The 26,608-nt window shown below is 52.4% G+C and overlaps 1 protein-coding gene across 3 annotated transcripts in view; it reads left to right on the top strand.

Annotated features, from left to right (window-relative positions):
* fam91a1 (family with sequence similarity 91 member A1) overlaps positions 1-26,608 on the top strand; it is a 112,769-nt gene that overhangs the window by 37,960 nt on the left and 48,201 nt on the right. For 2 of the 3 annotated variants that reach the window (XM_045695088.1, XM_045695089.1), the window contains exons 7-10: positions 19,908-19,998; positions 20,902-20,964; positions 26,014-26,120; positions 26,589-26,608. The exon at positions 26,589-26,608 is cut by the window's right edge and continues 19 nt beyond it. In XM_045695088.1, the coding sequence (XP_045551044.1) occupies positions 19,908-19,998; positions 20,902-20,964; positions 26,014-26,120; positions 26,589-26,608 (281 nt within the window). The remainder of the gene's footprint in view (positions 1-19,907; positions 19,999-20,901; positions 20,965-26,013; positions 26,121-26,588) is intronic. The other variant, XM_045695090.1, reaches the window with a different exon arrangement.

The raw sequence follows: 26,608 nt of genomic DNA, 5'->3' as shown, positions 1-26,608 counted from the left end.
GAGGATGACGTCGGGGTGAGTCTCTGTAGAGGATGACGTCGGGGTGAGTCTCTGTAGAGGATGACGTCGGGGTGAGTCTCTGTAGAGGATGACGTCGGGGTGAGTCTCTGTAGAGCTTCCTGGTGGTGGTAGAGGATGACGACAGGGTGAGTCTCTGTAGAGGATGAGGTCGGGGTGAGTCTCTGTAGAGGATGAGGTCAGGGTGAGTCTCTGTAGAGGATGAGGTCAGGGTGAGTCTCTGTAGAGGATGACGTCAGGGTGAGTCTCTGTAGAGCTTCCTGGTGGTGGTAGAGGATGACGTCCGGGTGAGTCTCTGTAGAGGATGACGTCAGGGTGAGTCTCTGTAGAGGATGACGTCAGGGTGAGTCTCTGTAGAGGATGACGTCAGGGTGAGTCTCTGTAGAGGATGACGTCAGGGTGAGTCTCTGTAGAGGATGACGTCGGGGTGAGTCTCTGTAGAGGATGACGTCAGGGTGAGTCTCTGTAGAGCTTCCTGGTGGTGGTAGAGGATGACGACAGGGTGAGTCTCTGTAGAGGATGACGTCGGGTGAGTCTCTGTAGAGGATGACGTCAGGGTGAGTCTCTGTAGAGGATGACGTCGGGGTGAGTCTCTGTAGAGGATGACGTCAGGGTGAGTCTCTGTAGAGCTTCCTGGTGGTGGTAGAGGATGACGTCAGGGTGAGTCTCTGTAGAGGATGACGTCAGGGTGAGTCTCTGTAGAGGATGACGTCGGGGTGAGTCTCTGTAGAGGATGACGTCAGGGTGAGTCTCTGTAGAGCTTCCTGGTGGTAGAGGATGACGTCAGGGTGAGTCTCTGTAGAGCTTCCTGGTGGTGGTAGAGGATGACGTCAGGGTGAGTCTCTGTAGAGGATGACGTCGGGGTGAGTCTCTGTAGAGGATGACGTCGGGGTGAGTCTCTGTAGAGGATGACGTCAGGGTGAGTCTCTGTAGAGGATGACGTCGGGGTGAGTCTCTGTAGAGGATGACGCTGGTGGTCTGTAGAGGATGACGGCTGGGTGAGTCTCTGTAGAGGATGACGTCAGGGTGAGTCTCTGTAGAGCTCCTGGTGGTAGAGGATGACGTCAGGGTGAGTCTCTGTAGAGGATGACGTCGGGGTGAGTCTCTGTAGAGGATGACGTCGGGGTGAGTCTCTGTAGAGGATGACGTCAGGGTGAGTCTCTGTAGAGCTTCCTGGTGGTGGTAGAGGATGACGTCAGGGTGAGTCTCTGTAGAGGATGACGTCAGGGTGAGTCTCTGTAGAGGATGACGTCAGGGTGAGTCTCTGTAGAGCTTCCTGGTGGTGGTAGATGATGACGACAGGGTGAGTCTCTGTAGATGATGACGTCAGGGTGAGTCTCTGTAGAGGATGACGTCGGAGTGAGTCTCTGTAGAGGATGAGGTCGGGGTGAGTCTCTGTAGAGGATGAGGTCGGGGTGAGTCTCTGTAGAGGATGAGGTCGGGGTGAGTCTCTGTAGAGGATGAGGTCGGGGTGAGTCTCTGTAGAGGATGAGGTCGGGGTGAGTCTCTGTAGAGGATGAGGTCGGGGTGAGTCTCTGTAGAGGATGAGGTCGGGGTGAGTCTCTGTAGAGGATGAGGTCAGGGTGAGTCTCTGTAGAGGATGACGTCGGGGTGAGTCTCTGTAGAGCTTCCTGGTGGTGGTAGAGGATGACAGCTGGGTGAGTCGCTGTAGAGGATGACGTCAGGGTGAGTCTCTGTAGAGGATGACGTCAGGGTGAGTCTCTGTAGAGGATGACGTCAGGGTGAGTCTCTGTAGAGGATGACGTCAGGGTGAGTCTCTGTAGAGGATGACGTCAGGGTGAGTCTCTGTGAGCCTGGTGGAGAGGATGACGTCAGGGTGAGTCTTTGTAGAGGATGACGTCAGGGTGAGTCTCTGTAGAGGATGACGTCAGGGTGAGTCTCTGTAGAGGATGACGTCAGGGTGAGTCTCTGTAGAGGATGACGTCAGGGTGAGTCTCTGTAGAGGATGACGTCAGGGTGAGTCTCTGTAGAGCTTCCTGGTGGTGGTAGAGGATGACGACAGGGTGAGTCTCTGTAGAGGATGACGTCGGGGTGAGTCTCTGTAGAGGATGACGTCGGGGTGAGTCTCTGTAGAGGATGACGTCGGGGTGAGTCTCTGTAGAGGATGACGTCAGGGTGAGTCTCTGTAGAGCTTCCTGGTGGTGGTAGAGGATGACGACAGGGGTGAGTCTCTGTAGAGGATGAGGTCGGGGTGAGTCTCTGTAGAGGATGAGGTCAGGGTGAGTCTCTGTAGAGGATGAGGTCAGGGTGAGTCTCTGTAGAGGATGACGTCAGGGTGAGTCTCTGTAGAGCTCCCTGGTGGTGGTAGAGGATGACGTCCGGGTGAGTCTCTGTAGAGGATGACGTCAGGGTGAGTCTCTGTAGAGGATGACGTCAGGGTGAGTCTCTGTAGAGGATGACGTCAGGGTGAGTCTCTGTAGAGGATGACGTCAGGGTGAGTCTCTGTAGAGCTTCCTGGTGGTGGTAGAGGATGACGACAGGGTGAGTCTCTGTAGAGATTGAGGTCGGGGTGAGTCTCTGTAGAGGATGAGGTCGGGGTGAGTCTCTGTAGAGGATGAGGTCGGGGTGAGTCTCTGTAGAGGATGACGTCGGGGTGAGTCTCTGTAGAGGATGACGTCGGGGTGAGTCTCTGTAGAGGATGTCCTGGGTGAGTCTCTGTAGAGGATGACGTTGGGGTGAGTCTCTGTAGAGCTTCCTGGTGGTGGTAGAGGATGACGGCTGGGTGAGTCTCTGTAGAGGATGACGTCAGGGTGAGTCTCTGTAGAGCTTCCTGGTGGGGGTAGAGGATGACGTCAGGGTGAGTCTCTGTAGAGGATGACATTGGGGTGAGTCTCTGTAGAGGATGACGTTGGGGTGAGTCTCTGTAGAGGATGACTTCGGGGTGAGTCTCTGTAGAGGATGACGTCGGGGTGAGTCTCTGTAGAGGATGACGTCAGGGTGAGTCTCTGTAGAGCTTCCTGGTGGTGGTAGAGGATGACGTCAGGGTGAGTCTCTGTAGAGGATGACGTCAGGGTGAGTCTCTGTAGAGGATGACGTCAGGGTGAGTCTCTGTAGAGCTTCCTGGTGGTGGTAGAGGATGACGACAGGGTGAGTCTCTGTAGAGGATGAGGTCAGGGTGAGTCTCTGTAGAGGATGACGTCGGGGTGAGTCTCTGTAGAGGATGACGTCAGGGTGAGTCTCTGTAGAGGATGACGTCTGGGTGAGTCTCTGTAGAGGATGACGTCAGGGTGAGTCTCTGTAGAGGATGACGTCAGGGTGAGTCTCTGTAGAGGATGACGTCGGGGTGAGTCTCTGTAGAGCTTCCTGGTGGTGGTAGAGGATGACGGCTGGGTGAGTCTCTGTAGAGGATGACGTCGGGGTGAGTCTCTGTAGAGGATGACGTCGGGGTGAGTCTCTGTAGAGGATGACGTCGGGGTGAGTCTCTGTAGAGGATGACGTCAGGGTGAGTCTCTGTAGAGCTTCCTGGTGGTGGTAGAGGATGACGACAGGGTGAGTCTCTGTAGAGGATGAGGTCGGGGTGAGTCTCTGTAGAGGATGAGGTCGGGGTGAGTCTCTGTAGAGGATGAGGTTGGGGTGAGTCTCTGTAGAGGATGAGGTCAGGGTGAGTCTCTGTAGAGCTTCCTGGAGGTGGTAGAGGATGACGTCAGGGTGAGTCTCTGTAGAGGATGACGTCAGGGTGAGTCTCTGTAGAGCTTAGGATGACGTCAGGGTGAGTCTCTGTAGAGGATGAGGTCAGGGTGAGTCTCTGTAGAGGATGACGTCAGGGTGAGTCTCTGTAGAGGATGACGTCAGGGTGAGTCTCTGTAGAGCTTCCTGGTGGTGGTAGAGGATGACGACAGGGTGAGTCTCTGTAGAGCTTCCTGGTGGTGGTAGAGGATGACGACAGGGTGAGTCTCTGTAGAGGATGAGGTCGGGGTGAGTCTCTGTAGAGGATGAGGTCGGGGTGAGTCTCTGTAGAGGATGACGTCGGGGTGAGTCTCTGTAGAGGATGACGTCGGGGTGAGTCTCTGTAGAGGATGACGTCGGGGTGAGTCTCTGTAGAGGATGACGTCGGGGTGAGTCTCTGTAGAGCTTCCTGGTGGTGGTAGAGGATGACGGCTGGGTGAGTCTCTGTAGAGGATGACGTCAGGGTGAGTCTCTGTAGAGCTTCCTGGTGGGGGTAGAGGATGACGTCAGGGTGAGTCTCTGTAGAGGATGACGTTGGGGTGAGTCTCTGTAGAGGATGACGTTGGGGTGAGTCTCTGTAGAGGATGACGTCGGGGTGAGTCTCTGTAGAGGATGACGTCGGGGTGAGTCTCTGTAGAGGATGACGTCAGGGTGAGTCTCTGTAGAGCTTCCTGGTGGTGGTAGAGGATGACGTCAGGGTGAGTCTCTGTAGAGGATGACGTCAGGGTGAGTCTCTGTAGAGGATGACGTCAGGGTGAGTCTCTGTAGAGGATGACGACAGGGTGAGTCTCTGTAGATGATGACGACAGGGTGAGTCTCTGTAGAGGATGACGTCGGGGTGAGTCTCTGTAGAGGATGACGTCGGGGTGAGTCTCTGTAGAGGATGAGGTCAGGGTGAGTCTCTGTAGAGGATGAGGTCGGGGTGAGTCTCTGTAGAGGATGACGTCGGTGGTCTAGAGGATGAGGTCGGGGTGAGTCTCTGTAGAGGATGAGGTCGGGGTGAGTCTCTGTAGAGGATGAGGTCGGGGTGAGTCTCTGTAGAGGATGAGGTCAGGGTGAGTCTCTGTAGAGGATGACGTCGGGGTGAGTCTCTGTAGAGCTTCCTGGTGGTGGTAGAGGATGACAGCTGGGTGAGTCGCTGTAGAGGATGACGTCAGGGTGAGTCTCTGTAGAGGATGACGTCAGGGTGAGTCTCTGTAGAGGATGACGTCAGGGTGAGTCTCTGTAGAGGATGACGTCAGGGTGAGTCTCTGTGGAGGATGACGTCAGGGTGAGTCTCTGTAGAGGATGACGTCAGGGTGAGTCTCTGTAGAGGATGACGTCAGGGTGAGTCTCTGTAGAGGATGACGTCAGGGTGAGTCTCTGTAGAGGATGACGTCAGGGTGAGTCTCTGTAGAGGATGACGTCAGGGTGAGTCTCTGTAGAGGATGACGTCAGGGTGAGTCTCTGTAGAGGATGACGTCGGGGTGAGTCTCTGTAGAGGATGACGTCGGGGTGAGTCTCTGTAGAGGATGACGTCGGGGTGAGTCTCTGTAGAGGATGACGTCAGGGTGAGTCTCTGTAGAGCTTCCTGGTGGTGGTAGAGGATGACGACAGGGTGAGTCTCTGTAGAGGATGAGGTCGGGGTGAGTCTCTGTAGAGGATGACGTCAGGGTGAGTCTCTGTAGAGGATGAGGTCAGGGTGAGTCTCTGTAGAGGATGACGTCAGGGTGAGTCTCTGTAGAGCTTCCTGGTGGTGGTAGAGGATGACGTCCGGGTGAGTCTCTGTAGAGGATGACGTCAGGGTGAGTCTCTGTAGAGGATGACGTCAGGGTGAGTCTCTGTAGAGGATGACGTCAGGGTGAGTCTCTGTAGAGGATGACGTCATGGTGAGTCTCTGTAGAGGATGACGTCAGGGTGAGTCTCTGTAGAGCTTCCTGGTGGTGGTAGAGGATGACGACAGGGTGAGTCTCTGTAGAGCTTCCTGGTGGTGGTAGAGGATGACGACAGGGTGAGTCTCTGTAGAGATTGAGGTCGGGGTGAGTCTCTGTAGAGGATGAGGTCGGGGTGAGTCTCTGTAGAGGATGAGGTCGGGGTGAGTCTCTGTAGAGGATGACGTCGGGGTGAGTCTCTGTAGAGGATGACGTCGGGGTGAGTCTCTGTAGAGGATGACGTCGGGGTGAGTCTCTGTAGAGGATGACGTTGGGGTGAGTCTCTGGTAGAGGATGACGTCTGGGTGAGTCTCTGTAGAGCTTCCTGGTGGTGGTAGAGGATGACGGCTGGGTGAGTCTCTGTAGAGGATGACGTCAGGGTGAGTCTCTGTAGAGCTTCCTGGTGGGGGTAGAGGATGACGTCAGGGTGAGTCTCTGTAGAGGATGACGTTGGGGTGAGTCTCTGTAGAGGATGACGTGGGGGTGAGTCTCTGTAGAGGATGACGTCGGGGTGAGTCTCTGTAGAGGATGACGTCAGGGTGAGTCTCTGTAGAGTTCCTGGTGGTGGTAGATGATGACGTCAGGGTGAGTCTCTGTAGAGGATGACGTCAGGGTGAGTCTCTGTAGAGGATGACGTCAGGGTGAGTCTCTGTAGAGCTTCCTGGTGGTGGTAGAGGATGACGACAGGGTGAGTCTCTGTAGTTGATGACGTCAGGGTGAGTCTCTGTAGAGGATGACGTCAGGGTGAGTCTCTGTAGAGGATGACGTCAGGGTGAGTCTCTGTAGAGGATGACGTCAGGGTGAGTCTCTGTAGAGCTTCCTGGTGGTGGTAGAGGATGACGACAGGGTGAGTCTCTGTAGAGGATGACGTCGGGGTGAGTCTCTGTAGAGGATGACGTCGGGGTGAGTCTCTGTAGAGGATGACGTCGGGGTGAGTCTCTGTAGAGGATGACGTCAGGGTGAGTCTCTGTAGAGCTTCCTGGTGGTGGTAGAGGATGACGACAGGGTGAGTCTCTGTAGAGGATGAGGTCGGGGTGAGTCTCTGTAGAGGATGAGGTCGGGGTGAGTCTCTGTAGAGGATGAGGTCGGGGTGAGTCTCTGTAGAGGATGAGGTCAGGGTGAGTCTCTGTAGAGCTTCCTGGAGGTGGTAGAGGATGACGTCAGGGTGAGTCTCTGTAGAGGATGACGTCAGGGTGAGTCTCTGTAGAGGATGACGTCAGGGTGAGTCTCTGTAGAGGATGAGGTCAGGGTGAGTCTCTGTAGAGGATGAGGTCAGGGTGAGTCTCTGTAGAGGATGACGTCAGGGTGAGTCTCTGTAGAGGATGACGTCAGGGTGAGTCTCTGTAGAGCTTCCTGGTGGTGGTAGAGGATGACGACAGGGTGAGTCTCTGTAGAGCTTCCTGGTGGTGGTAGAGGATGACGACAGGGTGAGTCTCTGTAGAGATTGAGGTCGGGGTGAGTCTCTGTAGAGGATGAGGTCGGGGTGAGTCTCTGTAGAGGATGAGGTCGGGGTGAGTCTCTGTAGAGGATGACGTCGGGGTGAGTCTCTGTAGAGGATGACGTCGGGGTGAGTCTCTGTAGAGGATGACGTCGGGGTGAGTCTCTGTAGAGGATGACGTTGGGGTGAGTCTCTGTAGAGCTTCCTGGTGGTGGTAGAGGATGACGGCTGGGTGAGTCTCTGTAGAGGATGACGTCAGGGTGAGTCTCTGTAGAGCTTCCTGGTGGGGGGTAGAGGATGACGTCAGGGTGAGTCTCTGTAGAGGATGACATTGGGGTGAGTCTCTGTAGAGGATGACGTTGGGGTGAGTCTCTGTAGAGGATGACTTCGGGGTGAGTCTCTGTAGAGGATGACTTCGGGGTGAGTCTCTGTAGAGGATGACGTCGGGGTGAGTCTCTGTAGAGGATGACGTCAGGGTGAGTCTCTGTAGAGCTTCCTGGTGGTGGTAGATGATGACGTCAGGGTGAGTCTCTGTAGAGGATGACGTCAGGGTGAGTCTCTGTAGAGGATGACGTCAGGGTGAGTCTCTGTAGAGCTTCCTGATGGTGGTAGAGGATGACGACAGGGTGAGTCTCTGTAGAGGATGACGTCGGGGTGAGTCTCTGTAGAGGATGACGTCGGGGTGAGTCTCTGTAGAGGATGACGTCGGGGTGAGTCTCTGTAGAGGATGACGTCAGGGTGAGTCTCTGTAGAGCTTCCTGGTGGTGTTAGAGGATGACGTCAGGGTGGGTCTCTGTAGAGGATGACGTCAGGGTGAGTCTCTGTAGAGGATGACGTCAGGGTGAGTCTCTGTAGAGGATGACGTCAGGGTGAGTCTCTGTAGAGCTTCCTGGTGGTGGTAGAGGATGACGACAGGGTGAGTCTCTGTAGTTGATGACGACAGGGTGAGTCTCTGTAGAGGATGAGGTCGGGGTGAGTCTCTGTAGAGGATGAGGTCGGGGTGAGTCTCTGTAGAGGATGAGGTCGGGGTGAGTCTCTGTAGAGGATGAGGTCGGGGTGAGTCTCTGTAGAGGATGAGGTCAGGGTGAGTCTCTGTAGAGGATGACGTCGGGGTGAGTCTCTGTAGAGCTTCCTGGTGGTGGTAGAGGATGACAGCTGGGTGAGTCTCTGTAGAGGATGACGTCAGGGTGAGTCTCTGTGGAGGATGACGTCAGGGTGAGTCTCTGTGGAGGATGACGTCAGGGTGAGTCTCTGTGGAGGATGACGTCAGGGTGAGTCTCTGTGGAGGATGACGTCAGGGTGAGTCTCTGTAGAGGATGACGTCAGGGTGAGTCTCTGTAGAGGATGACGTCAGGGTGAGTCTCTGTAGAGGATGACGTCAGGGTGAGTCTCTGTAGAGCTTCCTGGTGGTGGTAGAGGATGACGGCTGGGTGAGTCTCTGTAGAGCTTCCTGGTGGTGGTAGAGGATGACGGCTGGGTGAGTCTCTGTAGAGGATGACGTCGGGGTGAGTCTCTGTAGAGCTTCCTGGTGGGGGTAGAGGATGACGTCAGGGTGAGTCTCTGTAGAGGATGACATTGGGGTGAGTCTCTGTAGAGGATGACGTTGGGGTGAGTCTCTGTAGAGGATGACGTCGGGGTGAGTCTCTGTAGAGGATGACGTCGGGGTGAGTCTCTGTAGAGGATGACGTCAGGGTGAGTCTCTGTAGAGCCGGGGATGACGTCAGGGTGAGTCTCTGTAGAGGATGACGTCAGGGTGAGTCTCTGTAGAGGATGACGTCAGGGTGAGTCTCTGTAGAGGATGACGTCGGGGTGAGTCTCTGTAGAGGATGACGTCAGGGTGAGTCTCTGTAGAGGATGACGTCAGGGTGAGTCTCTGTAGAGGATGACGTCGGGGTGAGTCTCTGTAGAGGATGACGTCGGGGTGAGTCTCTGTAGAGCTTCCTGGTGGTGGTAGAGGATGACGGCTGGGTGAGTCTCTGTAGAGGATGACGTCAGGGTGAGTCTCTGTAGAGCTTCCTGGTGGGGGGTAGAGGATGACGTCAGGGTGAGTCTCTGTAGAGGATGACGTTGGGGTGAGTCTCTGTAGAGGATGACGTTGGGGTGAGTCTCTGTAGAGGATGACTTCGGGGTGAGTCTCTGTAGAGGATGACGTCGGGGTGAGTCTCTGTAGAGGATGACGTCAGGGTGAGTCTCTGTAGAGCTTCCTGGTGGTGGTAGAGGATGACGTCAGGGTGAGTCTCTGTAGAGGATGACGTCAGGGTGAGTCTCTGTAGAGGATGACGTCGGGGTGAGTCTCTGTAGAGCTTCCTGGTGGTGGTAGATGATGACGACAGGGTGAGTCTCTGTAGTTGATGACGACAGGGTGAGTCTCTGTAGAGGATGACGTCGGGGTGAGTCTCTGTAGAGGATGAGGTCGGGGTGAGTCTCTGTAGAGGATGAGGTCGGGGTGAGTCTCTGTAGAGGATGAGGTCAGGGTGAGTCTCTGTAGAGGATGAGGTCGGGGTGAGTCTCTGTAGAGGATGAGGTCGGGGTGAGTCTCTGTAGAGGATGAGGTCGGGGTGAGTCTCTGTAGAGGATGAGGTCGGGTGAGTCTCTGTAGAGGATGACGTCGGGGTGAGTCTCTGTAGAGCTTCCTGGTGGTGGTAGAGGATGACAGCTGGGTGAGTCGCTGTAGAGGATGAGGTCAGGGTGAGTCTCTGTAGAGGATGACGTCAGGGTGAGTCTCTGTAGAGGATGACGTCGGGGTGAGTCTCTGTAGAGCTTCCTGGTGGTGGTAGAGGATGACAGCTGGGTGAGTCGCTGTAGAGGATGACGTCAGGGTGAGTCTCTGTAGAGGATGACGTCAGGGTGAGTCTCTGTAGAGGATGACGTCAGGGTGAGTCTCTGTAGAGGATGACGTCAGGGTGAGTCTCTGTGGAGGATGACGTCAGGGTGAGTCTCTGTGGAGGATGACGTCAGGGTGAGTCTTTGTAGAGGATGACGTCGGGGTGAGTCTCTGTAGAGGATGACGTCAGGGTGAGTCTCTGTAGAGGATGACGTCAGGGTGAGTCTCTGTAGAGGATGACGTCAGGGTGAGTCTCTGTAGAGGATGACGTCAGGGTGAGTCTCTGTAGAGGATGACGTCAGGGTGAGTCTCTGTAGAGCTTCCTGGTGGTGGTAGAGGATGACGACAGGGTGAGTCTCTGTAGAGGATGACGTCGGGGTGAGTCTCTGTAGAGGATGACGTCGGGGTGAGTCTCTGTAGAGGATGACGTCGGGGTGAGTCTCTGTAGAGGATGACGTCAGGGTGAGTCTCTGTAGAGCTTCCTGGTGGTGGTAGAGGATGACGACAGGGTGAGTCTCTGTAGAGGATGAGGTCGGGGTGAGTCTTTGTAGAGGATGATGTCAGGGTGAGTCTCTGTAGAGGATGAGGTCAGGGTGAGTCTCTGTAGAGGATGACGTCAGGGTGAGTCTCTGTAGAGCTCCCTGGTGGTGGTAGAGGATGACGTCCGGGTGAGTCTCTGTAGAGGATGACGTCAGGGTGAGTCTCTGTAGAGGATGACGTCAGGGTGAGTCTCTGTAGAGGATGACGTCAGGGTGAGTCTCTGTAGAGGATGACGTCATGGTGAGTCTCTGTAGAGGATGACGTCAGGGTGAGTCTCTGTAGAGCTTCCTGGTGGTGGTAGAGGATGACGACAGGGTGAGTCTCTGTAGAGCTTCCTGGTGGTGGTAGAGGATGACGACAGGGTGAGTCTCTGTAGAGATTGAGGTCGGGGTGAGTCTCTGTAGAGGATGAGGTCGGGGTGAGTCTCTGTAGAGGATGAGGTCGGGGTGAGTCTCTGTAGAGGATGACGTCGGGGTGAGTCTCTGTAGAGGATGACGTCGGGGTGAGTCTCTGTAGAGGATGACGTCGGGGTGAGTCTCTGTAGAGGATGACGTTGGGGTGAGTCTCTGTAGAGCTTCCTGGTGGTGGTAGAGGATGACGGCTGGGTGAGTCTCTGTAGAGCTTCCTGGTGGTGGTAGAGGATGACGGCTGGGTGAGTCTCTGTAGAGGATGACGTCAGGGTGAGTCTCTGTAGAGCTTCCTGGTGGGGGTAGAGGATGACGTCAGGGTGAGTCTCTGTAGAGGATGACATTGGGGTGAGTCTCTGTAGAGGATGACGTTGGGGTGAGTCTCTGTAGAGGATGACTTCGGGGTGAGTCTCTGTAGAGGATGACGTCGGGGTGAGTCTCTGTAGAGGATGACGTCAGGGTGAGTCTCTGTAGAGCTTCCTGGTGGTGGTAGAGGATGACGTCATGGTGAGTCTCTGTAGAGGATGACGTCAGGGTGAGTCTCTGTAGAGCTTCCTGGTGGTGGTAGAGGATGACGACAGGGTGAGTCTCTGTAGAGCTTCCTGGTGGTGGTAGAGGATGACGACAGGGTGAGTCTCTGTAGAGATTGAGGTCGGGGTGAGTCTCTGTAGAGGATGAGGTCGGGGTGAGTCTCTGTAGAGGATGAGGTCGGGGTGAGTCTCTGTAGAGGATGACGTCGGGGTGAGTCTCTGTAGAGGATGACGTCGGGGTGAGTCTCTGTAGAGGATGACGTCGGGGTGAGTCTCTGTAGAGGATGACGTTGGGGTGAGTCTCTGTAGAGCTTCCTGGTGGTGGTAGAGGATGACGGCTGGGTGAGTCTCTGTAGAGCTTCCTGGTGGTGGTAGAGGATGACGGCTGGGTGAGTCTCTGTAGAGGATGACGTCAGGGTGAGTCTCTGTAGAGCTTCCTGGTGGTGGTAGAGGATGACGGCTGGGTGAGTCTCTGTAGAGCTTCCTGGTGGTGGTAGAGGATGACGGCTGGGTGAGTCTCTGTAGAGGATGACGTCGGGGTGAGTCTCTGTAGAGCTTCCTGGTGGGGGTAGAGGATGACGTCAGGGTGAGTCTCTGTAGAGGATGACATTGGGGTGAGTCTCTGTAGAGGATGACGTTGGGGTGAGTCTCTGTAGAGGATGACTTCGGGGTGAGTCTCTGTAGAGGATGACGTCGGGGTGAGTCTCTGTAGAGGATGACGTCAGGGTGAGTCTCTGTAGAGCTTCCTGGTGGTGGTAGATGATGACGTCAGGGTGAGTCTCTGTAGAGGATGACGTCAGGGTGAGTCTCTGTAGAGCTTCCTGGTGGTGGTAGAGGATGACGACAGGGTGAGTCTCTGTAGATGATGACGTCAGGGTGAGTCTCTGTAGAGGATGACGTCAGGGTGAGTCTCTGTAGAGGATGACGTCAGGGTGAGTCTCTGTAGAGGATGACGTCAGGGTGAGTCTCTGTAGAGCTTCCTGGTGGTGGTAGAGGATGACGACAGGGTGAGTCTCTGTAGAGGATGACGTCGGGGTGAGTCTCTGTAGAGGATGACGTCGGGGTGAGTCTCTGTAGAGGATGACGTCGGGGTGAGTCTCTGTAGAGGATGACGTCGGGGTGAGTCTCTGTAGAGGATGACGTCGGGTGAGTCTCTGTAGAGCTTCCTGGTGGTGGTAGAGGATGACGGCTGGGTGAGTCTCTGTAGAGGATGACGTCAGGGTGAGTCTCTGTAGAGCTTCCTGGTGGGGGTAGAGGATGACGTCAGGGTGAGTCTCTGTAGAGGATGACGTTGGGGTGAGTCTCTGTAGAGGATGACGTTGGGGTGAGTCTCTGTAGAGGATGACGTCGGGGTGAGTCTCTGTAGAGGATGACGTCGGGGTGAGTCTCTGTAGAGGATGACGTCAGGGTGAGTCTCTGTAGAGCTTCCTGGTGGTGGTAGAGGATGACGTCAGGGTGAGTCTCTGTAGAGGATGACGTCAGGGTGAGTCTCTGTAGAGGATGACGTCAGGGTGAGTCTCTGTAGAGCTTCCTGGTGGTGGTAGAGGATGACGACAGGGTGAGTCTCTGTAGTTGATGACGACAGGGTGAGTCTCTGTAGAGGATGACGTCGGGGTGAGTCTCTGTAGAGGATGAGGTCGGGGTGAGTCTCTGTAGAGGATGAGGTCGGGGTGAGTCTCTGTAGAGGATGAGGTCGGGGTGAGTCTCTGTAGAGGATGAGGTCGGGGTGAGTCTCTGTAGAGGATGAGGTCAGGGTGAGTCTCTGTAGAGGATGACGTCGGGGTGAGTCTCTGTAGAGCTTCCTGGTGGTGGTAGAGGATGACAGCTGGGTGAGTCGCTGTAGAGGATGACGTCAGGGTGAGTCTCTGTAGAGGATGACGTCAGGGTGAGTCTCTGTAGAGGATGACGTCAGGGTGAGTCTCTGTAGAGGATGAAGTCAGGGTGAGTCTCTGTGGAGGATGACGTCGGGGTGAGTCTCTGTGGAGGATGACGTCAGGGTGAGTCTCTGTAGAGGATGACGTCAGGGTGAGTCTCTGTAGAGGATGACGTCAGGGTGAGTCTCTGTAGAGGATGACGTCAGGGTGAGTCTCTGTAGAGGATGACGTCAGGGTGAGTCTCTGTAGAGGATGACGTCAGGGTGAGTCTCTGTAGAGCTTCCTGGTGGTGGTAGAGGATGACGACAGGGTGAGTCTCTGTAGAGGATGACGTCGGGGTGAGTCTCTGTAGAGGATGACGTCGGGGTGAGTCTCTGTAGAGGATGACGTCGGGGTGAGTCTCTGTAGAGGATGACGTCAGGGTGAGTCTCTGTAGAGCTTCCTGGTGGTGGTAGAGGATGACGACAGGGTGAGTCTCTGTAGAGGATGAGGTCGGGGTGAGTCTCTGTAGAGGATGAGGTCGGGGTGAGTCTCTGTAGAGGATGAGGTCGGGGTGAGTCTCTGTAGAGGATGAGGTCAGGGTGAGTCTCTGTAGAGCTTCCTGGTGGTGGTAGAGGATGACGTCAGGGTGAGTCTCTGTAGAGGATGACGTCAGGGTGAGTCTCTGTAGAGGATGACGTCAGGGTGAGTCTCTGTAGAGGATGACGTCAGGGTGAGTCTCTGTAGAGGATGACGTCAGGGTGAGTCTCTGTAGAGGATGACGTCAGGGTGAGTCTCTGTAGAGCTTCCTGGTGGTGGTAGAGGATGACGACAGGGTGAGTCTCTGTAGAGCTTCCTGGTGGTGGTAGAGGATGACGACAGGGTGAGTCTCTGTAGAGGATGAGGTCGGGGTGAGTCTCTGTAGAGGATGAGGTCGGGGTGAGTCTCTGTAGAGGATGACGTCGGGGTGAGTCTCTGTAGAGGATGACGTCGGGGTGAGTCTCTGTAGAGGATGACGTCGGGGTGAGTCTCTGTAGAGGATGACGTCGGGGTGAGTCTCTGTAGAGGATGACGTCGGGGTGAGTCTCTGTAGAGCTTCCTGGTGGTGGTAGAGGATGACGGCTGGGTGAGTCTCTGTAGAGTTGTGTGTAGAGGATGACGGCTGGGTGAGTCTCTGTAGAGGATGACGTCAGGGTGAGTCTCTGTAGAGCTTCCTGGTGGGGGTAGAGGATGACGTCAGGGTGAGTCTCTGTAGAGGATGACGTTGGGGTGAGTCTCTGTAGAGGATGACGTTGGGGTGAGTCTCTGTAGAGGATGACTTCGGGGTGAGTCTCTGTAGAGGATGACGTCGGGGTGAGTCTCTGTAGAGGATGACGTCAGGGTGAGTCTCTGTAGAGCTTCCGGGTGGTGGTAGAGGATGACGTCAGGGTGAGTCTCTGTAGAGGATGACGTCAGGGTGAGTCTCTGTAGAGTCAGAGGATGACGACAGGGTGAGTCTCTGTAGAGCTTCCTGGTGGTGGTAGAGGATGACGACAGGGTGAGTCTCTGTAGTTGTTGAGGTCGGGGTGAGTCTCTGTAGAGGATGAGGTCGGGGTGAGTCTCTGTAGAGGATGAGGTCGGGGTGAGTCTCTGTAGAGGATGAGGTCGGGGTGAGTCTCTGTAGAGGATGAGGTCGGGGTGAGTCTCTGTAGAGGATGACGTCGGGGTGAGTCTCTGTAGAGGATGACGTCGGGGTGAGTCTCTGTAGAGCTTCCTGGTGGTGGTAGAGGATGACGGCTGGGTGAGTCGCTGTAGAGGATGACGTCAGGGTGAGTCTCTGTAGAGGATGACGTCAGGGTGAGTCTCTGTAGAGGATGACGTCAGGGTGAGTCTCTGTAGAGGATGACGTCAGGGTGAGTCTCTGTAGAGGATGACGTCAGGGTGAGTCTCTGTAGAGGATGACGTCGGGGTGAGTCTCTGTAGAGGATGACGTCAGGGTGAGTCTCTGTAGAGGATGACGTCAGGGTGAGTCTCTGTAGAGGATGACGTCAGGGTGAGTCTCTGTAGAGGATGACGTCAGGGTGAGTCTCTGTAGAGCTTCCTGGTGGTGGTAGAGGATGACGTCAGGGTGAGTCTCTGTAGAGGATGACGTCAGGGTGAGTCTCTGTAGAGGATGACGTCGGGGTGAGTCTCTGTAGAGGATGAGGTCGGGGTGAGTCTCTGTAGAGGATGAGGTCGGGGTGAGTCTCTGTAGAGGATGAGGTCGGGGTGAGTCTCTGTAGAGGATGAGGTCAGGGTGAGTCTCTGTAGAGGATGAGGTCAGGGTGAGTCTCTGTAGAGGATGACGTCAGGGTGAGTCTCTGTAGAGCTTCCTGGTGGTGGTAGAGGATGACGGCAGGGTGAGTCTGCTGTAGAGGATGACGTCAGGGTGAGTCTCTGTAGAGGATGACGTCAGGGTGAGTCTCTGTAGAGGATGACGTCAGGGTGAGTCTCTGTAGAGGATGACGTCAGGGTGAGTCTCTGTAGAGGATGACGTCAGGGTGAGTCTCTGTAGAGGATGACGTCAGGGTGAGTCTCTGTAGAGGATGACGTCAGGGTGAGTCTCTGTAGAGGATGACGTCAGGGTGAGTCTCTGTAGAGGATGACGTCAGGGTGAGTCTCTGTAGAGGATGACGTCAGGGTGAGTCGCTGTAGGCGTAGAGGATGACGTCAGGGTGAGTCTCTGTAGAGGATGACGTCAGGGTGAGTCTCTGTAGAGGATGACGTCAGGGTGAGTCTCTGTAGAGGATGACGTCAGGGTGAGTCTCTGTAGAGGATGACGTCAGGGTGAGTCTCTGTAGAGCTTCCTGGTGGTGGTAGAGGATGACGACAGGGTGAGTCTCTGTAGAGGATGAGGTCGGGGTGAGTCTCTGTAGAGGATGAGGTCGGGGTGAGTCTCTGTAGAGGATGAGGTCGGGGTGAGTCTCTGTAGAGGATGAGGTCAGGGTGAGTCTCTGTAGAGCTTCCTGGAGGTGGTAGAGGATGACGTCAGGGTGAGTCTCTGTAGAGGATGACGTCAGGGTGAGTCTCTGTAGAGGATGACGTCAGGGTGAGTCTCTGTAGAGGATGAGGTCAGGGTGAGTCTCTGTAGAGGATGACGTCAGGGTGAGTCTCTGTAGAGGATGACGTCAGGGTTAGTCTCTGTAGAGCTTCCTGGAGGTGGTAGAGGATGACGTCAGGGTGAGTCTCTGTAGAGGATGACGTCAGGGTGAGTCTCTGTAGAGGATGACTTCAGGGTGAGTCTCTGTAGAGGATGACGTCAGGGTGAGTCTCTGTAGAGGATGACGTCAGGGTGAGTCGCTGTAGAGGATGACGTCAGGGTGAGTCTCTGTAGAGATGACGTCCGGGTGGTCTCTGTAGAGGATGACGTCAGGGTGAGTCTCTGTAGAGGATGACGTCAGGGTGAGTCGCTGTAGAGGATGACGTCAGGGTGAGTCGCTGTAGAGGATGACGTCAGGGTGAGTCGCTGTAGAGGATGACGTCAGGGTGAGTCTCTGTAGAGGATGACGTCAGGGTGAGTCTCTGTAGAGGATGACGTCAGGGTGAGTCTCTGTAGAGGATGACGTCAGGGTGAGTCTCTGTAGAGGATGACGTCAGGGTGAGTCTCTGTAGAGGATGACGTCAGGGTGAGTCTCTGTAGAGGATGACGTCAGGGTGAGTCTCTGTAGAGGATGACGTCAGGGTGAGTCTCTGTAGAGCTTCCTGGTGGTGGTAGAGCTCGTCTATTTACCCGTCAGTTTAAACAATATATAATCTAGCCGTGATGGTGAGCAGAGATCCTGGTGAGTCTCTGTTCGATTTGTACATTTGTTACACTGGAGAAGCCTGCAAAGCCAGCAATGTTGATATATATTGTATCATTTCATTTCCTGATACTAGCAAAAGCACAGACCGGTCTGAGTAGACTTTGCAAGGTCACTGTCATGCAGCCTCTGAGTGTCAGAGAGGGAAAATGGAGCACCACTTCAGGCATACAGGCAGGCGTGCCGCTTTGCAGCAAAGAAAACGTCTTGTCTCTAGCCTAAATGGTTTAAAACAATATATATTACCACAGTCTCTAACCTAAATGGTTTAAAACAATATATATTACCACAGTCTCTAGCCTAAATGGTTTAAAACAATATATACTGCTCAAAAAAATAAAGGGAACACTAAAATAACACATCCTAGATCTGAATGAATGAAATAATCTTATTAAATACTTTTTTCTTTACATAGTTGAATGTGCTGACAACAAAATCACACAAAAATAATTAATGGAAATCCAATTTATCAACCCATGGAGGTCTGGATTTGGAGTCACACTCAAAATTAAAGTGGAAAACCACACTACAGGCTGTTCCAACTTTGATGTAATGTCCTTAAAACAAGTCAAAATGAGGCTCAGTAGTGTGTGTGGCCTCCACGTGCCTGTATGACCTCCCTACAACGCCTGGGCATGCTCCTGATGAGGTGGCGGATGGTCTCCTGAGGGATCTCCTCCCAGACCTGGACTAAAGCATCCGCCAACTCCTGGACAGTCTGTGGTGCAACGTGGCGTTGGTGGATGGAGCGAGACATGATGTCCCAGATGTGCTCAATTGGATTCAGGTCTGGGGACGGGCGGGCCAGTCCATAGCATCAATGCCTTCCTCTTGCAGGAACTGCTGACACACTCCAGCCACATGAGGTCTAGCATTGTCTTGCATTAGGAGGAACCCAGAGCCAACCGCACCAGCATATGGTCTCACAAGGGGTCTGAGGATCTCATCTCGGTACCTAATGGCAGTCAGGCTACCTCTGGCGAGCACATGGAGGGCTGTGCGGCCCCCCAAAGAAATGCCACCCCACACCATGACTGACCCACCGCCAAACCGGTCATGCTGGAGGATGTTGCAGGCAGCAGAACGTTCTCCACGGCGTCTCCAGACTCTGTCACATGCTCAGTGTGAACCTGCTTTCATCTGTGAAGAGCACAGGGCGCCAGCGGCGAATTTGCCAATCTTGGTGTTCTCTGGCAAATGCCAAACGTCCTGCACGGTGTTGGGCTGTAAGCACAACCCCCACCTGTGGACGTCGGGCCCTCATACCACCCTCATCGAGTCTGTTTCTGACCGTTTGAGCAGACACATGCACATTTGTGGCCTGCTGGAGGTCATTTTGCAGGGCTCTGGCAGTGCTCCTCCTGCTCCTCCTTGCACAAAGGCGGAGGTAGCGGTCCTGCTGCTGGGTTGTTGCCCTCCTACGGCCTCCTCCACGTCTCCTGATGTACTGGCCTGTCTCCTGGTAGCGCCTCCATGCTCTGGACACTACGCTGACGGACACATCAAACCTTCTTGCCACAGCTCGCATTGATGTGCCATCCTGGATGAGCTGCACTACCTGAGCCACTTGTGTGGGTTGTAGACTCCGTCTCATGCTACCACTAGAGTGAAAGCACCGCCAGCATTCAAAAGTGACCAAAACATCAGCCAGGAAGCATAGGAACTGAGAAGTGGTCTGTGGTCCCCACCTGCAGAACCACTCCTTTGTTGGGGGTGTCTTGCTAATTGCCTATAATTTCCACCTGTTGTCTATTCCATTTGCACAACAGCATGTGACATGTATTGTCAATCAGTGTTGCTTCCTAAGTGGACAGTTTGATTTCACAGAAGTGTGATTGACTTGGAGTTACATTGTGTTGTTTAAGTGTTCCCTTTATTTTTTTTGAGCAGTATATATTACCAGAGGTCTCTGACCTAAATGGTTTAAAACAATATATATTACCAGAGGTCTCTGACCTAAATGGTTTAAAACAATATATATTACCAGAGGTCTCTAACCTAAATGGTTTAAAACAATATATGTCTGTCTGTTTCCCTCCTCTCCTCCTCTCCTCTCCTCCTCCTCTCCTCCTCTCTCCTCCTCTCCTCCTAATGTCTGTCTGTTTCCCTGCTCCTCTCCTCCTCTCTCCTCCTCTCCTCCTAATGTCTGCCTGTTTCCCTGCTCCTCTCCTCCTCTCCTCCTCTCCTCTCTCCCTCCTCTCCTCCTCTCCTTCTCTCCTCCTAATGTCTGCCTGTTTCCCTGCTCTTCTCCTCTCCCTTCTCTCCTCCTCTCCTCTCCTCCTCCTCTCCTTCTCTCCTCCTCTCCTTCTCTCCTCCTCTCCCTCCTCTCCTCCTCCTCCTTCTCTCCTCCTCTCCTTCTCTCCTCCTAATGTCTGCCTGTTTCCCTGCTCCTCTCCTCCTCTCCTCCTCTCCTCCTCTCCTCCTAATGTCTGTCTGTTTCCCTGCTCCTCTCCTCCTCTCTCCTCCTCTCCTCCTAATGTCTGCCTGTTTCCCTGCTCCTCTCCTCCTCTCCTCCTCTCCTCCTCTCCTCCTAATGTCTGTCTGTTTCCCTGCTCCTCTCCTCCTCTCTCCTCCTCTCCTCCTAATGTCTGCCTGTTTCCCTGCTCCTCTCCTCCTCTCCTCCTCTCCTCCTCTCCTCCTAATGTCTGCCTGTTTCCCTGCTCCTCTCCTCCTCTCCTTCTCTCCTCCTAATGTCTGCCTGTTTCCCTGCTCTCCTCCTCTCCTCCTCTCCTCTCTCCCTCCTCTCCTCCTCTCATTCTCTCCTCCTAATGTCTGCCTGTTTCCCTGCTCTCCTCCTCTCTCCCTCCTCTCCTCCTCTCCTCCTCCTTCTCTCCCCCTAACGTCTGTCTGTTTCCTCCCCCTGTCCTGTCTGATTTCAGATCTGCTCGGTGGCAGAGAGGAAGGCGATTGATAAGATGATTGATTCAGGACCCCAGCTGGCTGGATCAATGGAGTACAATGTGGTGCTGAGTGAGTGTTATCTATTCCCTGGTTCGTGTGTGTTCACCCCAGCAGGCTGGTAAATGACAGTGTTGTGGGTGGACGGTAATCGTTAGCCATCAGGGTGTCTTTGGTGTTATTGGAAAACAGTTTAGTTTGATGAAATGCCTCCCCTGTCATTACGGTCCATTGTGGCTATGATGAGAGAATAACAGATAGGATTGGAGACGACGGGGAGGCTGGGGAAGATGGGAGACTGGGGGCCGGTGGGTGACTGGGGGAGATGGGAGACTAGGGGCCGGTGGGGGACTGGGGGCCGGTGGGGGGACTGGGGGGCCGGTGGGGGCCTGTGGGAGGCTGGGGGCCGGTGGGGGCTGGGGGGCCGGTGGGGGGCTGGGGGAGATGGGAGACTGGGGGCCGGTGGGAGACTGGGGGCCGGTGGGGGACTGGGGGCCGGTGGGGGACTGGGGGGCCGGTGGGAGGCTGGGGGCCTGTGGGGGACTGGGGGGCCGGTGGGAGGCTGGGGGCCGGTGGGGGACTGGGGGCCGGTGGGGGACTGGGGGCCTGTGGGGGACTGGGGGGCCGGTGGGGGACTGGGGCCGGTGGGGGACTGGGGGACGGTGGAGACTGGGGGGCCGGTGGGAGGCTGGGGGGCCTGTGGGAGGCTGGGGGCCGGTGGGAGACTGGGGGCCGGTGGGAGGCTGGGGGCCTGTGGGGGACTGGGGACCTGTGGGAGGCTGGGGAAGATGGGGGACTGGGGGCCGGTGGGGGACTGGGGAAGATATAATGCTCTGCCATAACAGAAATATTTCTAATGACATCGTTATATCAATAAAATCACAATGCTCTTACCTTAGTCCTAATACTGTTTGAGTTCTGTTTTCATACATGGTAATGTATTGATGTTGTCTGCACCTCGTTCTTCTCCTTCAGGTCTGTACAACAGGGGGTACATCTACCTAGATGTTCCCATCTCTGATGCCAGCTGTATCTCAGGTAGCTACTGACAGAGCTGTATTAGAACATGGGGGAAAGAAAAGGTTTGATGCTTGAATGTGTTACTTTCGGTACTTTCTGTCAAATGGGTCTCACGGATCACGGGCCTGTCTATCAGCACAGCCAATTTCTTATTATAGAGCTCCCTGCTGCTCCACTAACTCACTATTAGCCCTTATTATAGAGAACCCTGCTGCTCCACTAACTCACTGCTAGCCCTTATTATAGAGCTCCCTGCCTGCTCCACTAACTCACTGCTAGCCCTTATTATAGAGCTCCCTGCCTGCTCCACTAACTCACTGCTAGCCCTTATTATAGAGCTCCCAGCCTGCTCCACTAACTCACTGCTAGCCCTTATTATAGAGCTCCCTGCCTGCTCCACTAACTCACTGCTAGCCCTTATTATAGAGCTCCCTGCCTGCTCCACTAACTCACTGCTAGCCCTTATTATAGAGCTCCCTGCCTGCTCCACTAACTCACTGCTAGCCTTTATTATAGAGAACCCTGCCTGCTCCCCTAACTCACTGCTAGCCCTTATTATAGAGAACCCTGCCTGCTCCACTAACTCACTGCCTGCTCCACTAACTCACTGCCTGCTCCACTAACTCACTGCTAGCCCTTATTATAGAGAACCCTGCCTGCTCCACTAACTCACTGCTAGCCCTTATTATAGAGCTCCCAGCCTGCTCCACTAACTCACTGCTAGCCCTTATTATAGAGAACCCTGCCTGCTCCACTAACTCACTGCTAGCCCTTATTATAGAGAACCCTGCTGCTCCACTAACTCACTGCTAGCCCTTATTATAGAGCTCCCTGCCTGCTCCACTGCTAGCCCTTATTATAGAGCTCCCTGCCTGCTCCACTAACTCACTGCTAGCCCGTATTATAGAGAACCCTTGCTGCTCCACTAACTCACTGCTAGCCCTTATTATAGAGAACCCTGCCTGCTCCACTAACTCACTGCTAGCCCTTATTATAGAGAACCCTGCCTGCTCCACTAACTCACTGCTAGCCCTTATTATAGAGCTCCCAGCCTGCTCCACTAACTCACTGCTAGCCCTTATTATAGAGCTCCCTGCCTGCTCCACTAACTCACTGCTAGCCCTTATTATAGAGAACCCTGCCTGCTCCACTAACTCACTGCTAGCCCTTATTATAGAGCTCCCTGCCTGCTCCACTAACTCACTGCTAGCCCTTATTATAGAGAACCCTGCCTGCTCCACTAACTCACTGCTAGCCCTTATTATAGAGCTCCCAGCCTGCTCCACTAACTCACTGCTAGCCCTTATTATAGAGAACCCTGCCTGCTCCACTAACTCACTGCTAGCCCTTATTATAGAGCTCCCTGCCTGCTCCACTAACTCACTGCTAGCCCTTATTATAGAGCTCCCTGCCTGCTCCACTAACTCACTGCTAGCCCTTATTATAGAGCTCTCTGCCTGCTCCACTAACTCACTGCTAGCCCTTATTATAGAGAACCCTGCCTGCTCCACTAACTCACTGCTATCCCTTATTATAGAGCTCCCCGCCTGCTCCACTAACTCACTGCTAGCCCTTATGATAGAGCTCCCTGCATGCTCCACTAACTCACTGCTAGCCTGGCAGACTGGGCTGCATCATGTTAGCTCCACTAACTCACTGCTAGCCTGGGAGTCTGGGCTGCATCATGTTAGCGCCACTAACTCACTGCTAGCCTGGGAGTCTGGGCTGCATCATGTTAGCTCCACTAACTCACTGCTAGCCTGGCAGACTGGGCTGCATCATGTTAGCTCCACTAACTCACTGCTAGCCTGGGAGTCTGGGCTGCATCATGTTAGCTCCACTAACTCACTGCTAGCCTGGCAGACTGGGCTGCATCATGTTAGCTCCACTAACTCACTGCTAGCCTGGGAGTCTGGGCTGCATCATGTTAGCTCCACTAACTCACTGCTAGCCTGGCAGACTGGGCTGCATCATGTTAGCTCCCCACTCGTGCTCTGCACAAGTTAACACACTTCAATAATGCGACACGGCATGTAGAAATGTTGAAACTTAATTACAGTTCGCAAAACAATGTCCATACAAGCTAGAACAATGGAAGAAGATACCGGTAGCTTCCAGCTTTGTAGGCCAACTTTCCTTTCTAGCTGACAGATAGAGAACATCAATTCACTACCCTCTGGTACTTAGTTTGTGATAATATGAATCCAAATTGTGATTCACTTAATCGGTGTGTCACGTCTCTCCCAAAGATGATCTATTGCCTCAGCGAACCGACTCCGGGCCGCTCTCCTCTTGCCTTGTGAATGACTTTATTACTAGTTGAAGAGACAGCGCACATTTTTTAATAAAATAAACTACTTCTATGCAAATGTTGTTAATCAGTAAAATGAAATAAGTCTTCAATGGAAGAGAAACAGATTGTTGGTCATCTGTAGCCCCGTTCGATCAGCCCAAACAAGCTCACTAAGTCAATGCCTGCACACACTCCTATGGAATACGCATCCACCTGTATTGTGGATAGGCCTAGTCTAAATATTGTTTTACCCAGTTTATCAATAGAGATTTACCATTTAAATAAATGATTACCATTATGTTATGTAGTTAGATTGGTTAAAAACAAAGTCTAATTGATTCATTCATGAATACATGGCTGTCTCTGAAATGTTTTGACGTAAAATATGTAAAATGTAATGATCTTGAACTCAAGATGCCCAACGATTGACTTTGGCTAATATGCCTTCTTTTCTTGCCGTGGTATCGTGATCATATCGAGTATTGTGATTCTAAACCTGGTATCGAGTATTGTGATTCTAAACCTGGTATCGAGTATTGTGATTCTAAACCTGGTATTGAGTATTGTGATACTAAACCTGGTATCGAGTATTGTGATACTAAACCTGGTATCGAGTATTGTGATTCTAAACCTGGTATCGAGTATTGTGATACTAAACCTGGTATCGAGTATTGTGATTCTAAACCTGGTATTGGGTATTGTGATTCTAAACCTGGTATTGGGTATTGTGATACTAAACCTGGTATCGAGTATTGTGATACTAAACCTGGTATCGAGTATTGTGATACTAAACCTGGTATCGAGTATTGTGATTCTAAACCTGGTATTGAGTATTGTGATACTAAACCTGGTATCGAGTATTGTGATACTAAACCTGGTATTGAGTATTGTGATTCTAAACCTGGTATCGAAATAAAATGCTGGTATCGTGACAACATTAACACATACCTCATATGGTCCTATTTATCTCATACTGTGTTAGTGGTTTGTTCAGCCAGGGATCATGGGTAATGGCAGCAGATCCTTGATCTGAGTGAGATAATGGTGTTATTACAAGTCCATTTGGATGGAAAGTGGAGAGAACATGACCATCTTTAACTGGCTGAGGGCTGTGAAGAGGCCCCACAACATTCAGTTGAAGTCAAAAGTTGACATCCACTTAGGTTGGAGTCATTAAAACTTGTTTTTCAACCACTCCACAAATGTCTTGTTAACAAACTATAGTTTTGGCAAGTCGGTTAGGACATCTACTTTGTGCGTGACACAAGTCATGTTTCCAACAATTATTTACAGACAGATTATTTCACTTATAATTCACTGTATCACAATTCCAGTGTGTCAGAAGTTTACATACACTAAGTTGACTGTGCCTTCAAACAGCTTGGAAAATTCCAGAAAATTATGTCATGGCTTTAGAAGCTTCTGATAGGCTAATTGACATCATTTGAGTCAATTGGAGGTGTACCTATGGATGTATTTCAAGGCCTACCTTCAAACTCAGTGCCTCTTTGCTTGACATCATGGGAAAATCAAAAGAAATCAGCCAAGACCTCAGAAAAGGAATTGTAGACCTCCAACGTCTGAAGATACCACTTTCATCTGTACAAACAATAGTACGCAAGTATAAACACCATGGGACCACGCAGCCGCCATACCGCTCAGGAAGGAGACACGTTCTGTCTCCTAGAGATGAATGTACTTTGTTGTGAAAAGGGCAAATCAATCCCAGAACAACAGCAAAGGACCTTGTGAAGATGCTGGAGGAAACAGGTACAAAAGTATCTATATCCACAGTAAAACGAGTCCTATATCAACATAATGGGTGCTCAGCAAAGAAGCCACTGAAAACCGCCAAAAAAGCCAGACTACGGTTTGCAACTGCACATGGGGACAAAGATTATAGTTTTTGGAGAAATTTCCTCTGATCTGATGAAACAAAAATAGAACTGTTTGGCCATAATGACCATCGTTATGTTAGGAGGAAGAAGGGGGAGGCTTGCAAGCCGAAGAAGACCATCCCAACCGTGAAGCACGGGGGTGGCAGCATCATGTTGTGGGGGTGCTTTGCTGCAGGAGGGACTGGTGCACTTCACAAAATAGATGTCATCATGAGGAGGAAAATTATGTGGATATATTGAAGCAACATCTCAAGACGTCAGTCAGGAAGTTAAAGCTTGGTCGCAAATGGGTCTTCCGAATGGACAATGACCCCAAGCATATTTCTAAAGTTGTGTCAAAATGGCTTAAGGACAATAAAGTCAAGGTATTGGAGTGGCTATCACAAAGCCCTGACCTCAGTCCTATAGAATATTTGTGGGCAGAACTGAAAAAGTGTTTGTGAGCAAGGAGGCCTACAAACCTGACTCAGTTACAGCAGCTCTGTCAGGAGGATTGGGCCAAAATTCACCCAACTTATAGTGGGAAGCTTGTGGAAGGCTACCTGAAACGTTTGACCCACGTTACACAATTTAAAGGCAATGCTACCAAATACTAATTGAGTGTATGTAAACTTCTGAGCCACTGGGCATGTGATGAAAGAAATAAAAGCTGAAATAAATCATTCTCTCTACTATTATTCTGACATTTCACATTCTTAAAATAAAGTGGTGATCCTAACTGACCTAAGACAAGGGAATTTTTACTAGGATTAAATGTCAGGAATTGTGAAAAACGGAGTTTAAATGTATTTAGCTAAGGTGTATGTAAACTTCCGACTCCAACAGTTTTTTTTGCAGTATATTATCTATTCATTAATTCTATGTTTTATCTCCCAGTGCCCCCTCTGGAAGGCTTCGTGATGAACAGGGTCCAGGGAGACTACTTTGAAACCCTTTTGTACAAAATATTTGTGTCCATCGACGAGCAGACTAACGTCTTAGAGGTAGGGGAAATATAATATTACGTCTTGGCCTCGTTGGACCATCCTGCTCTTGAGATCACATTCTGCTTCCTACAGTAGGAGCTTTGCAGGATGCTCTTGAGATCACATTCTGCTTCATACAGTAGGAGCTTTGCAGGATGCTCTTGAGATCACATTCTGTTTCCTACAGTAGGAGCTTTGCAGGATGCTCTTGATCACATTCTGCTTCATACAGTAGGAGCTTTGCAGGATGCTCTTGAGATCACATTCTGTTTCCTACAGTAGGAGCTTTGCAGGATGCTCTTGAGATCACATTCTGTTTCCTACAGTAGGAGCTTTGCAGGATGCTCAAACGAGGCTAATAGAATCTAACCATAATACGTGTGCTCTATTGAACAATGCTTATTGGTGTGTTTTATTATTGACTTTATTAAAGTGATTTCAGTCCCAATTAGTCTTGATCCTCTTCCTCTGATGGTTCTGTTCCAGCTGGCTAATGTTCTGGAGAT

This window comes from Salmo salar, chromosome ssa14, assembly GCF_905237065.1.
Source record: "Salmo salar chromosome ssa14, Ssal_v3.1, whole genome shotgun sequence".
Taxonomy (NCBI): Eukaryota; Metazoa; Chordata; class Actinopteri; order Salmoniformes; family Salmonidae; genus Salmo; species Salmo salar.
The sequence above is the reverse complement of the archived record's forward strand: the minus strand, read 5'-3'. Positions and strand labels throughout refer to the sequence as shown.